Here is a 14728-nt window from a genome sequence, read left to right on the forward strand (position 1 = left end):
GGAGTTTTTAGCATCTAATGTTAGCACTACAATCAATAACCAAGAAACTTTGAAACAAAACCAAAAAAGTGGAAATTAAATGTATCGGACACAACTCATACAAATCAGCCACAAGATGGGAGAAACACCACCACAGGGTTATGATCGTGTTTAAAGGCAATGTAGGGAGGCAACAGATGAGATGGCAGCTTTTGATGGCAGTTGGAAAGGCAGTACTTAGGATGTTTCATCAACCACTTAGCTGCCTGGACAACATTCCTTAGGGTAATTGGGGGAAAACGTGAGGTGAACATACTGCTCTGCATTACCCACCAGCACCACTACATCCACGCCAGCCTGCATGAGCAGGTCCAGCCTATACTTGTCATCCTCCCGGGTCCCGACAGCAGCTCCACACAGCAGTTGTTTCCTTGAATCCTTGGAAGCCAGCGGATAGTCTCGATTCTTCTTTAGGTCTGTCCGGGCAATGATCGCAACCAGTTCATCACTGTCATTCACGATTGGCAGTTTTCCTGTGAAAGATGAGAGAGTAGAGACATGTAAAAGAATTCATGTTCCTGCCACCAGATTCTTAGAAAAATGTATGCATCTGTGGTATCCATGTTGTGTCAGGTGGTCTACAAGAAATAGTATTAGCATGGATGCTGCTATTCAGACAAACTTCATTCCTATAAGTATTTCCCTCAACTAAAACAGAGCGCCTCACTATTAGACTTCTATTCAGAGGTCATAAGTTTGTGTCCATATTTTCCACTCCCACTCACTGGTGTCACAAGATTGCTTTCATTTACTTATCAAAGTGGATAAACATAAAGCATCCTTCTCACCCACTAGCAACCAAAGCAATACATATCTGTACAATAATCTCAAGTGGACAGGACCTGTATTGGTAGTTTATGTCCCTGTGCAGAAGGGATTATTGCTATAACATTTGTTTAGAAGTTGGGATTTTTTTTCAGTTTAATTATTGTAATTTCAAAGAAATATGCTAAACAGTTAAATCCATAAAACAGGAACCAGCCTAAGTATTAACACCCTAAATGCCAGTCAATTAGGAAGCGCAGAATAGAAAGTTTGCTTATTTGTAAACAAGGTTCTCCACAGACAGTAGGATGAACTAGCTATTACATGTGGGTGATGGCATCCAACAGCACAGATGTGAATCCAGCCTATGAGCTCAGTAAAAAAAACAAACACAAAAAACACTTTACTGAGCATATACAGGAATTACCATGCATGCATATTGCCTTGTGAGCCCCTCATTCTCTTCCATTCTCTGGAAGAGAATGATAAAAATTGCTAATTCACATGTTTTCTCTGTTAACAAGCACGCATGAATTAGCCATTACCCATGGAAAGTCCCAAGCAGACTGTTATACAGCAGAAGCACTTACTAAGACAATACAGCTCCACCAAGTGGAGAGTGAACTACTGGGTAAACAGGTCATGCAGCGCTGCTTGTTCAAAGTTAGTGTCACCATGGGACATGCTGGCTAGACAATAGAGGACGGTGAGGGTATGCACAGATGACTAAGTAGCAGCTTTGCAAAATGTCTTTGACAGAAGTGGCCCTAAGATGAGCCACTGGCTCTCACTTGATGAACCTTGACAGAGTAATCTAGAAGCCAGCCAGCACATGTGCTATGCAATCCACTGGCCAACTGGACAGAGTTCTTTAGGTAAGTGCCCTTCCCAATATATCAGAATCAAAGGACACATATTTTGTAAGCTTGACAGTGAGAATGAGTACTCTTTAGGTAATGCACTAGAGTTCATTTATGGTCCAAGGAGAGAAAAGCTCATTTTCCTTTGTGCAAATACCCTGTTATGCATCTGTAACCCAACACAGACTCTTCATCAAGCCTAGAGAGACCTAACTAGATGTTCTTTCCATGAAACATGCGCATCTTGGGGAAACATGAGAATGCTCCTTTTCAAGTGCTGAACTTGAGCTTTGAAGTTCTTTTCCAGAAACCATGTAATTAATGGAATGTTCTAAGATGTTTAAGACCTTGTTTAAAACATTCTTGTTTAGACAGGCCTTTGAATTATAGTATATACCTCTTCATTTGCACATATGTTGGAATAAGGGCTTAATAACTATAATTAGTATCTATCACCCTAGTTTATTTCATTGTGATGCTTTTGCAACACGTGTGGAATTAAAGTTTTTTCGTAGAATTGGACTTAAGGATTTTTTTGGTACACAAGATCGCACTTTAGTATCACAACCTTTAATGTACAAACCATTCTCTTGGGTGCCTAATGTTCCTCGAGCTTGTTAAATTTAATTTAACTAAAGATGAGTTTGCAGCTATTAAGATTTTACGTGAAGACAGATCTATTGTCATACGCCCTGCCGATATAGGTGAAGCAGTAGTTGTCCTCAATAAGCATCAGTACACTCAGGAATCTCTTGATTAACTGAGTAATCAAGATGCTTATCAAATTTTAAAACACAATCCTACAGTCTCTTTACAAACAGATGTTGGGTGTAGCTTTACGGGACGACCATAATCACATCTGACAAGGAATTTGTTTTTAGTTTGAATCGTTTCCATTTATACCGTATTTTTACTCTGTACCTAAAATCCACCTGGACGACTATAGTATCTGAGATTGGGTCCATCTTTGAAACAATTGCTAAGTTTGTGGATGATTTATAACAACCTCTTGTAGTTAAGGTTCTTCTTATGTCCGTCAGCACGAGTCTATTTTGGTTTCTGCTGATATAGCTTCCTTGGATACAAATATCCCACAGGGGGAAGCTTTAGATATTTTTTCAGCATTGGAATCTCTGGAGATACCTTTGAGAAGGTCCTATACCATTTTTTTTTTTAACTGGCCACTATTGTCCTTACGTGTAGTTATTTTGTTTTCAATTCATTTTACCACCATCAAATTAAAGGATTCCCAATGGGATCCCCTTTAGCACCTTCAGTAGCAGGATTGTATGTTTCTGCTTTTGAAGAAAAGTTAATCTATTCTTCGCATTTTTTTCAATCCATTAGATATTGGAGACATTTCGATGTATTTTTTAATATGGTCAGGTGGCATTGAGTTTAAAATATTTTCAAAATTGGATCAATAATTTAGATCTGAATTTGCAGATCGTTCCAACATCATAACACCCAACTATCTTTTTTGGATGTTATAATGCATAAGAACAATTCTGAAATTTCTACCTCTGTATTCCACAAGTCTGATAGGAATACGCTTCTTCATTTTCATAGCTTCCATCCCAGAGTCAAAGAGAACATACCGAGCAGTCAAGTTTTGCAATATCGTCACATATGTTCATCTACTGCTCATTTACTCATTAAAAACCATAAGGAATCGATTTTTTGGTTGATTTGTATGCTCCCATTCTCTGCTCATACAACTGAAGTGAAACGTATTTTACAACATTGGGAGGTATTGCCCTCATCTCATTTTGTGGAGAGACCTATTTTTTCAGTAAAGAAAGGAAGAAGTTTAAGGAACAGATTAGTTCAGGTTGAAAGTAAAGGTACAGAGCCAGGTAGCAATAAGATGGCAGTTAATTATCAGTGGGAACAGTAATGTTCTCAGCTGGCGATGTTAAGTGTTCACGGTGTTATGCTGTCTTTGGGAGCTGAGTATGTTAATGTCCAGTTGTGAGGTCTGTTGCGAGGGGGTTGTTGGGTGACCTTGGGTGTCTTTGTAAACTTTGATGAACAGCCAAGTTTTCAAATCTTTTTTGAATGTTTTTTTAAGTTGGGTTGCATTCTTAGTTCAGTTGAAGTGTGTCCATATTTTGGGACTGGCGAGGGAGAATGCTCTCTCAGGTTGTTGTGAGTTGTGCTGTATGGACAGAGAGAATAGTCAGGAGGCCCTTGTTTGATCGTGGGTTTCATTGAGGCATGTGAGGAATGATGTTTGTGGCTGACCAGTTTGTTGGATCTTTATATATTAGTTTGCGTGTGATGGTCAGGGTCTTGTATTCTATTCGGTATTTTATTGGTAGCCAGTGTAGGGATATAAGGATGGGTGTTATATGTTCTCGTTTTTTTGTGCCTGTTAGGATTCTAGCCGCTGTGATTTGCAGGATATGGAGTGGTCTGATGCTGTAAAATGGTAGTCCAAGTAGTACGGAGTTGCAATAGTCAATGTTGGAGAAAATTAGCAGTTGAAGTACAGTTCTGAAATCCTCTGTGGTTAGAAATGGTTTTAGACATCTTAGGGTTAATAGTTTGATATCCCTCCTTAATTTTGGTTGTGATGTGGTTCTTGAGGGATAGTTTGTCATCGATGATTACTCCTAGGTTGCGCGTGTATGTGTGACAGGGGAGATTGGTGCTTTTTGATTCTCGAGCATGAGGGGAGGTGGTGGTGAGGGGCTGGGTTTCCGTTCCATGATTATTTCGGTTTTTTCGATGTTTATTATGAGTTTCATGCAGGTTAGCAGTTTGATTGTGGATAGGTACGTGGCTGTTTTCTTGTAAGCTTCTTCCAGTGAATTGTGAATTGTTGCCAGAGGATGTGGTTAAGTGCAGTTAGTATAGCTGTGTTTAAAAAAGGATTGGATAAGTTCTTGGAGGAGAAGTCCATTACCTGCTATTAAGTTGGCTTAAAAAATAGCCACTGCTATTACTAGCAACGGTAACATGGAATAGAATAGTTTTTGGGTACTTGCCAGGTTCTTATGGCCTGGATTGGCCACTGTTGGAAACAGGATGCTAGGCTTGATGGACCCTTGGTCTGACCCAGAATAGCATGTTCTTATGTTCTTATTTGTATGTCGCCGGCATAGAGGAAGTGGGTCACGCCAAGTTCATTTAGGAGATGGCATATTGGCAGTAGGTATATGTTGAAGAGTGTTGTGGATAGGGCGGAACCTTGGGGCACTCCAGTGTTTAGGTTAATTTTTTTGGATAAGGTGTTGTTGATTGACACTTGGTAGCTTCTGTTGGATAGGTATGATGAGAACCATCGTAGGGTTATGTCAGATAGTCCTATTTCTATGAGACAGTTCATGAGTATATTGTGGTTTACCGTGTCAATTGCTGCTGATATGTCTAATAGGATGAGTAGATATTTTTGCCCATTGTCGAAGCCTCTGGGCCCGATGTCATTCAGTGAAAGTAGTAATGTTTCAGTGTTGTGGTTTTTCCTGAAGCCAAATTGGGTCGGGTATAAGATATTGTTCTTCTCTAGATGGTCGGTGAGCTGAGAGTGAATGACCTTTTCAATGTTCTTGGATATGAGTGGTAGGTTTGATATAGGGCAGTAGTTTAGTGAGTTGTTTGGGTCAAGATTGTTCTTTTTTAGGATAGGCTTAATTACTGCTGATTTGAGAGAATTGGGGTAGTTTCCTTCTGTAAGAGAGGTTCATGATCTGAGTGTTTTTGTTATGGTGGTTTCAATTGTTTTGAGAGTTGATATAGGAATTCAGTCGAGTGGGTGATTGGCTGGAAACAGAATGCTGGGCTTGATGGAGCCTTGGTCTGACCCAGCATGGCAATTTCTTATGTTCATTTTTCTGATGAGTGTTTGGATTTCCAGGAAGGAGGCTGGGTCAAAGTTAGACCATTTTGGAATTTCTTTTTTATTCATCTTGATGTTTTGGATGTTATTGTTGAGATTATTGTTGATTAGATTTATTATTTTCTTATTGAAGAATTTGGAAAACTCATTGCTTCCGTTTTTGATGCATGGTGTTTTCTGGTTGTTTGAGGTTTAGGTGAGGTTTTGTACTATAGAGAATAGCATTCTTGGGTTGTGTTGGAACTTTTTTTTTTTTTTAGAAGAATTATTTGTGTGTTAATGAGAATTTTGTAGTGAGATAGGGAGTTTCGACAGTCAGTTAGCAGTGCTGTTGATTTGTTCTGAAGCCATGCCTTTTCTTTTTTCCGGAGCTGCCGCTTGGCACATCTAATGTCATTGTACCATTGGTTCTGATGTTGTGGATTTTTAATTGTCTTTGTGATAATGGGGTTTATGTTGTCGGCAACGGTTTTGGTTATGTTGAGTCATGATTTTGTGGCATTTTCGGAGTTGGATAGATCTATATTTGATAATTCAATTTGTAGTTTTTCTTTGAGGGTTTCTATGTTGAAAGGGGGACAAGTATGTCATCATTGGGGTGTTTTGGGTTGTTGCAATGGTGAAGTTGGAAGTCATGTTGGATTGAATCAGGTGGTGATCTGACCAGGGGATTTTGGTTATGTTTGTGTCATAGGTCAACTATGTTTCAGTGTTGATGAAGATGAGGTCTATGGTGTGTCCAGCTTTGTGTGTTAGGGTGTTGATTTGTTTTAGTCACAACATTGAGAGTGCATCAATGAGTGTTTGGCATGTTGATGTGTGGGGGATTGTGTCCATGTGGATGTTAAAATCACCTAAGATGATAATAGGTTTGATTAGCGTGATTTTGGTCATAAAAAATTCAATTAATGGTGAGCAGTTGTGGTCTAGTGATCGAGGGGGGCAGTAGACTAGATATATTTGTAGTTTAGTGGAGTTGAATAGTGCGATGTGTGTGTATTCAAGAGTTTGTTCATATTAAGTTACCTGATCTTTATGTCATTCCAGGATCATTTACATCTTCTAATAACGTCATTTTATGCTATTGTCTGTCCTTGCCCATATATTTATATTGGACAAACAATTGAACATGAAAGCAGTGTCCATAATGCAAAAGAAAATGCCCCTCTTGTTTCCCACTGGTTGTCTGCTCTCATACTATTGATGACAAAGTTTTCTGTCATTAAACAATTGCAGTTCACAAGAGGGGGTGATGTTTCACACAAACGTAGATGTGAACATTTTATTTTTACTTGGTGAACTATGACTCCATACGGCCTTAATAAGGACATTGAGTGGGCCGCGTTTATGTAGGTTATTAATTGGATTGGTTAGTTGTGTTTACCGTATTTTTCGCTCCATAAGATGCACCTGACCATAAGACGCACCCAGGATTCAGAGTGGGAAAAATGTAAAAAAAAAAACCAAAAACGCCAGGGAACAGAGCGTTCCCGGGCATCTGTGCATCTTATGGAGCAAGTTAGGGTAGGGCATAAAATGTTTTTTTTGTCCCCATCCCAACCCTTTAAATTTAATTAACTAAACCTCCCCACCCTCCCGACCCCCCCCCCCCCCCCCCAAGACTTGCCAAATGTCTCTGGTGGTCCAGAGCAATCTCCTGCACTTGGGCTGTCGGCTGCCAGTATTCAAAATGACGCCGATAGCCTTTGCCCTTACTATGTCACAGGGGCTACCGGTGCCATTGGTCGGCCCTTGTCACATGGTAGGAGCAATGGACAGCCTGTCACATGGTAGGAGCAATAGATGGCGCCAGCCGTCCATTGCTCCTACCATGTGACAAGGGCCGACCAATGGCACCGGTAGCCCCTGTGATATAGTAAGGGCAAAGGCTATCGGTGCCATTTTGAATACTGGCAGCCGACGGCCAAAGTGCAGGAGATCACTCTGGACCGCCACTGGACCACCAGGGACATCTGGAAAGTCTTGGGGGGGGGGGGGGGGGAGGTAGTTAACTAAATTTAAAGGGTTGCAATGGGGACAAAAAAAACACCATTGGTTGTAGTTTTTTGGGGTTTGTTTTTTTTTTTAATATATATTCGCTCCATAAGACGCACAGGCATTTTCCCCCCACTTTTGGGGAGAAAAAAGTGAGTCTTATGGAGCAAAAAATACGGTATATGCATCAGAAAGCTGTTTTCTTATTGGTCCAAGATCCCTTTAAAATCTAAGGGCAAGGGCATCAGTCACGTCGGTATCTGCCATTTTTTTTTTTTTAATTTAGATTTTTATTAACCGTATCACTGTAAACAGAGAATCCCCTACAACATGGGGGTACAAATACACATCAGAAAATGGTACAGACACAAAATTAGAATACATCAAACTGTAATGAAATAACGTCTATCCCCAACATATCTGTATCAAGAGGCAAAGTAGGGATTCACTCCTCTTATATTCCTGAGGTCATTTTCTATCCCCCACCCTCCCCCCCTATACATATGTAATGAAATGGGATCAGGTAATAGCTCGAAGAAGTGTACCTGCGAAAACTGTCGTTAGGCGGCAATCCTTTACCCTTGGTGTCTAAAATGGCGGCTAAAGAAAACTTCAAGTCAATCAGTCGCTAAGGATGGTGATACAAAGTCTTGTGCTAATTTCCATGTCATGTAAACTTGCCATATCTTCTCGAATTTGGGAATGCATTTATGTTGATAAGCTGTTATTTTTGACAATAAATGTATTTTGTCAACCTTAAGTTGTACGCTTGCTTTTGTTGGTACCCCCGGGGATTTCCATACTTTTGCTATTTCACATCGAGTAGCTGTCAGAATATAGTGAGCAAGTTTAGTATGGTCCTCAGAAATTCCCGAGATACTGAAACCTAATAAGGCTTGCCCCGGTGTAATCGTAGTCAGACCTGGAATCATGTCCCCCAGCCATAGCACCTGTACAACAGGACAGTCCCACCACGTGAAAAAAAGAGCCGGTCATCCCACAGGCCCGCCAACACAGTTCTGAGAAACATGGTCTGAATTTGTGTAAAAGTTGAAGGTACATATACCAATGGCACAATAGTTTATAAGAATTTTCTATCAGGGAGGAGGCGATATAACCTCGTCCTATTCTTTGAAATACCCTTTTCCAGTCCCGAGGGGACCAATCTAGATGAAGATCTGTTTTCCATGCTTTCTGAAATGAAGAAGAAAGCTCGACACCTGGCAATAATAACTGATATAGTACAGATAATGTCTGTTGTGAGGCATCTGCTTTCTTACATATTTTTTCAAAATCAGAAGCTCCCAATGTCAATTGAGTATCTATCGTAATGGCCCGGGCAAAGTGGGCTAGTTGCCATTTTTTAATGGATTTGCAGTTGAAACGTTTTTCTTGCCAGTAAGTGTGGGCAGAATGCTCTGAGTTTTTGTTGGTTTTTTGTTTTTGTGAATTTTTGGCTTTACATGATTGATTTGTTGAATTTTTTAGGTGCATTCCTGATTTTTACAAAATTAGACTGTAAGCCTTCTGGGGATAGGGAAATACCTACAGTACCTGAAAAAAGTGCGAAAAGCGGAATCTAAATCTAAATAAAATATTTTGGTTACGATTGTGTATCCTTTCAAAACTGTCTGTCTTGATATTTGAGTGTATGATCTGCTGTTGAAATAGGTATCCATGCTTATTATATTAAGATTACACAGGTGATACTTATTAATATCAATAGTTTATCGATCAGTGTAAGATAACACGTCATTTTTGATAATTTCTTTATCCCTGAAGAAGCCAAGCACGGGCAAAACGAGGGTCCTGTCTCGGGTTTTGCTATGAGCACACTTGTGATCTTGTTTTGAGATGGTCAAGCCAGAGTGATACCTGTGGTTTCGAATTTTTAAGGCTTTTGCCAATTGGAAAAGCCACAGTGACATTTGTGGGTTTTCTATTAAGGCTTCACTGAGCACAACTTCAGTGATTTGAATAATGTAGAGTAAGATGACAGGTTTTTTTTTTTCTATTTATTAAAGATTTTCAAAGATACAAACTTATAAATTTGAAAGGAAAACAATGTTTAACCATAGGTAATACTCAATCATTTAAACAATATATCATAATAACCATAGCCCTCAATTTGTGATGGGAGACCCTACTCAAGAGACGTCTTTAAATTAGGATATAACAAAACGGACTATTCCATTTTATGAAAGCTGCTATAGAAGGAGTGGTAACATTTCTAAAGAACAGAAACACATATTAGGTTACATGTTCTGGACTAGAGCTGGCAACCATTTCATTAGGCAATTTTTCAGAAAGGAATTTACTTAACTGATCGGGTTGGAAAAAAGTATAAGTCAAGTCTTTAAATTTTATAACACATTTACAGGGAAACTTAAGGAAAAATAACGCTCCAGACTAATACTCTAGACTTTAATTCAAGAATTTTCTTCCTCCTTAATTGAGTGTCTTTAGCCAAGTCCGGAAATATTTGAACATTCATACCAAGAAATAATTGCCGCTGATTCCTGAAATACATTTTGAGAACCCAATCTCGGTCTGAATCTAGTAAGAAGGTTATTATAAGTGTAGCTGTTTGAATCACTTTTTCAGTAGATGTTTCTAAGATCTGAGATATATTTAATGATGACAACTGCTGCATATCTCCACCTTCTATAGGAATCTTTTTCTTAGAAGGAAGATAGTAAATCTTTGACAGAGGGGGTAGTGTAGCCTGTGATATTTTTAAAACCTCCAAGGCATATTTTGACCACATCTCATTTGGTGTGACTGTTAGTTTCTTAGGAAAATTTATTCTTCTTAAGTTTTTATTTCTTTGGTTATTTTCCATATTTTCCAATTTTCTTAATAGATATAAATTATCTTTTACCAAATTGACAATATCTTTTCATTTCTCCCGATTCCAATTTCAAAGCATCAATTTCTTGTTTTACTTCAATTTGCTTCTCTTGACAGTTTTAAATTGGGCTGGATGGATGTGGATTAATGTGTACACGGATGTACGAGTATGATTAAAAAACTCAGTTTTATATATGATATATGTCTAAAACCTTTTCTTGTTGTATATATTACAAGATACAAGTATGTTTTACATTTTTTGAACATTGTATATTTTTGCACCAATGTAAGTTTTTGTAATTAATTATATTTGATATAATTGTTATATTTACACATTGCATGTATCTCTCTCATCTAAGCATATGTTGCTGTTGTGAGGGGTTTGCATCAACCACATCATTTGTTTTAGTTTGACAGCCTCTATTTATGTAATTAACTTAACTTGGTTTGTTACGATGTTATATATGATGCATTTTATGGTATGTTGTGCTATGATCATATGTATTTTCATATGTTTTTTCATTTAGAATTTTATGTATGTTTTTATTTTACATCACTTATTAATTGTCTACATCTAAAAGCACTAAGTATGCAATAAAGACAGAGACATGTCTTGGAAAAACATAGGAAGCACAATAGCTTGATATATGTGAAACACAGATACTTTTGGAAGGGACTTCAGGTGAGTTCATAGAATCACCTTGTAATGAAAAAATGTAAAACATATGGTGAATAAGAAACCAGAGTTTGTAGTTTACATACTCATTGTGTCTAAGTTATGGCCACAAGAAACATTTCCAGGTGAAAAACTTCAAGTACACCAACTCAAGAAATTGAAAGGAGGCTTTATTAGTTGAGCCAGAACTACAATAAGGTCCCAAAGCACTCTATGTTTATTAACCAGAGGCTTGGAATGCCACAGACTTTCATTAATATTGGTACAAGGGGTGGAAAGAAGTTGGAAGCCCTTCCATCTGCTGGTGATACACTGAAATGGTGCTAGATGAGCTTTGATTGAAAAGATGTTATGGCCTGAGGACAAAATGCAGAATTTTAGATCAGAATTTCAACGCTGGATGTCCCATCTATGTATGTGGCTCACTTATGTGAAACCCATGGAAGGTTATGCTCAGGTGCTGGTCCACTATTACGGAACCTGTTACTAGATGAATTAAGGTTTATCACCATTCATATACTGTTGTCTCAGCATAGCCTTCACAGTGGTTAACATTTCAATAAAATAAAAAGCAATGAAGTTAATCATAAAATAAAGATTAACAGCTAAAATAATTAAAAGATCAGAAATTACAAAAACACATTAGCTGTTAAAATAGAGATAAAAGTTAAAAGTAAAGTATTCTAAAATGAGTGTTAAATAAAAGTACTAAGAACACATGAGAACTGAGCAAAGCCTTGTCTTTTAGGACGAGAGTTAAGACCTTATTATCTGAACAAGAGTATGATAAAGATGCAATGTGAAATGGTATTCAATAGTAGTTTTCTGAGAAAGCAAATGTTGCTTACCTGATGTAACAGGTGTTCTCACAGGACAGCAGGATGTTAGTCCTCACAAATGGGTGACATCGAGGATGGAGCCCACCACGGAAAACTTCTGTCAAAGTTTAAACAGAACTTTGACTGGCCCCTACTGGGCATGCCCAGCAAGGCACTGACCCTGCAGCCAGCAGGGGTCTCCCTTCAGTCTGATTTTCAAAGCTACAGGCAGTGCCTAGAAAGTAAAAATAAAACGAACCCAACACCGTGGGGAGGCGGGCGGGTTTCGTGAGGACTAACATCCTGCTGTCCTGTGAGAACACCTGTTACATCAGGTAAGCAACATTTGCTTTCTCACAGGACAAGCAGGATGGTTGTCCTCACAAATGGGTGAGTACCGAGCTGAGGATGTCCCGACTTGCACCAAATGTACCCAACGGTGTGCAGCAGGCACAACAACGGAGGAGAAAGTTGGGAAAGGGCATCCGCACCCTACCGGGTAGGTGGAAGGGTGTTGGTACATCAGGTTGGAAAAAGGTTACGCAAGACAGACTGGCCGAAGATGGAGTCCTGTCTTCCAGCCTTGTCCAAACAATAATGGGCTGCAAAGGTATGGAGAGAACTCCAGGTTGCAGCTTTGCAGATGTCAGGAAGCGGCACCGATCGAAGGTGTGCCACTGACGTCGCCATGGCCCTCACAGAGTGTGCTTTAACACGGTCTTGAAAAGGAATGCCAGCTTGCTCATAGCAAAAAGAAATGCAGTCCGCCAACCAGGAAGAAAGAGCCTGCTTACCCACAGGTTGTCCCAACTTATTAGGATGGAAAGAGACGAATAATTGAGTGCTCTTCCTGTGGGAAACTGTACGGTCTAGGTAAAAAGCTAGAGCTCGTTTACAGTCTAGGGTATGCAGGGTCTGCTCTCCAGAGTTGGAGTGGGGCCTGGGAAAAAAGATAGGTAGTATGATGGATTGATTGATATGAAACTCAGAAACTACCTTAGGTAAAAATTTAGGGTGAGTGCGGAGTACCGCCCGGTCCTGCAGGAGCTTAGTGTAAGGCGGATAAGTAACTAGGGCCTGTAATTCACTAACCCTGCGAGCTGAAGTAATAGCTAAAAGGAATAACACTTTCCAAGTGAGATATTTAAAGTCACAGGAGTGCAGAGGTTCGAAAGGAGGTTTCATAAGACGACCAAGAACCAGGTTAAGGTCCCAGGATGGGGCTGGAGGACGCAAGGGCGGCTTTAGATGGAGCAAGCCCTTAAGAAAGCGTGTTACTAGGGGTTGTACTGAAATAGGATTACCCCCAATACCCTTATGGAAGGCGGCTACCGCACTGACATGCACGCCCTTCCCCTTTTATCTTCCTACAATTTTACAAAATTGTTCAATTTAGTCCGATATAATCAATCCTATGCTAATTGTCACTAATGTAAATATTCCTTTTTCTGTAAATAAGTTCCTTTTATTTCTTATGTTAACGGTTGTTTTTTATACTCTCACTCATGCTACCTATCTTTCCCTCTCTTCTTCCTGTCTCCCTTACCCCCCCCCCCCCCCTTTCTGGCCTGCTCCCATCCCCCGGCCCCCTGTTCATTGTAATTTCCTCCTTTAACTGAGTTACTTGTAAACCGGCGTGATGTGCCTCACGAACGTCGGTATATTAAAAGTTGTTAAATAAATAAATAAATAAAAAAGAGGTTTTAAGACCTGATTCAGAGAGATGCCATAAATAGTCCAAGAATTTGGAGATTGGACAGGAAAGGGGATCAAGAGACTGAGAAGTGCACCATGATGTGTACCTTTTCCATTTGTATGAGTAAGACTTTCTTGTGGAAGGCTTTCGTGAAGCTATCAGGACCCGAGAAACGGAATCTGAAAGGTTGAAAGGCTGAAGGACTAACCTTTCAACATCCATGCCGTCAGGGACAAGGCTTGGAGGTTGGGATGGAGGAGGCATCCGTCGTTTTGAGTGAGCAGATGCGGGTCCTTTCCCAGAGGAATGTGCCTGCGGATGGAGAGATCCTGGAGTATTGGAAACCATACTTGGCGTGGCCAGTAAGGTGCTATCAGGATCATGGTTCCTCCGTCCTGGCGTAGCTTCACGAGAGTCTTTGACACAAGAGGGAGTGGAGGGAATGCATAGAGCAGACCGGTTGTCCACTTGAGGGAGAATGCATCCCTCGGCCGAGAGTGCTGGCTCCGAATGAGAGAGCAGTAATCGTCCACTTTGTGGTTCTGAGGGGACGCAAAGAGGTCTATGCGGGGAGAACCCCACTTGTGAAACAGAGAGGTCGCTAACAGAGGATCGAGTGACCACTCGTGTGGTTGGAAGACACGGCTCAGCTGGTCTGCCAATACATTGTCTACTCCCGGCAGGTAAGTGGCCCTGAGGTACATGGAGTGGGAGAGGGCTTCCGCCCAGATGTGCGCAGCTTCCTGACACAGAAGGAAGGAGCCTGTGCCTCCCTGCTTGTTTATGTACCACATGGCCACTTGGTTGTCCGTCTGGATTAAGATTATCTGATGAAAGAGATGATCTTTGAAAGTGCGGAGCGCATAGCGGATTGCTCGAAGTTCCAGGAAATTGATCTGGTGTTCGGCTTCCTCTTTGGACCATAACCCTTGGGTTTGAAAGTCGTCCACATGGGCTCCCCAACCGATGTGAGAAGCGTCGGTGGTTAGGATTACTTGCGGATCCGGTGGAAGAAAGGGTAAGCCCTGAAGGAGGTTGACCTGAGTCGTCCACCAGGTTAAGGATAGGCGCAGCGCTTGTGTGACTGTGACTATGGAGGACAGAGGCTGAAAAGCTTGAATCCATTGGTGTCGTAGAGTCCATTGTGTTACTCTCATGGCTAGTCGGGTCATGGGAGTGACTTGAACC

The 14728-nt window shown here is 40.4% G+C and overlaps 1 protein-coding gene across 5 annotated transcripts in view; it reads right to left on the minus strand.

The window, feature by feature from the left end:
* The window catches only part of IMPDH1 (inosine monophosphate dehydrogenase 1), a 303033-nt gene that overhangs the window by 135343 nt on the left and 152962 nt on the right, over positions 1-14728 (minus strand). For all 5 annotated transcript variants that reach the window (XM_029615228.1, XM_029615232.1, XM_029615229.1 and 2 more), the window contains exon 8: positions 313-512. In XM_029615228.1, coding sequence (XP_029471088.1) covers positions 313-512 — 200 coding nt within the window. The remainder of the gene's footprint in view (positions 1-312; positions 513-14728) is intronic.

This window comes from Rhinatrema bivittatum, chromosome 9 (genome assembly GCF_901001135.1).
Source record: "Rhinatrema bivittatum chromosome 9, aRhiBiv1.1, whole genome shotgun sequence".
Lineage (NCBI taxonomy): Eukaryota > Metazoa > Chordata > Amphibia > Gymnophiona > Rhinatrematidae > Rhinatrema > Rhinatrema bivittatum.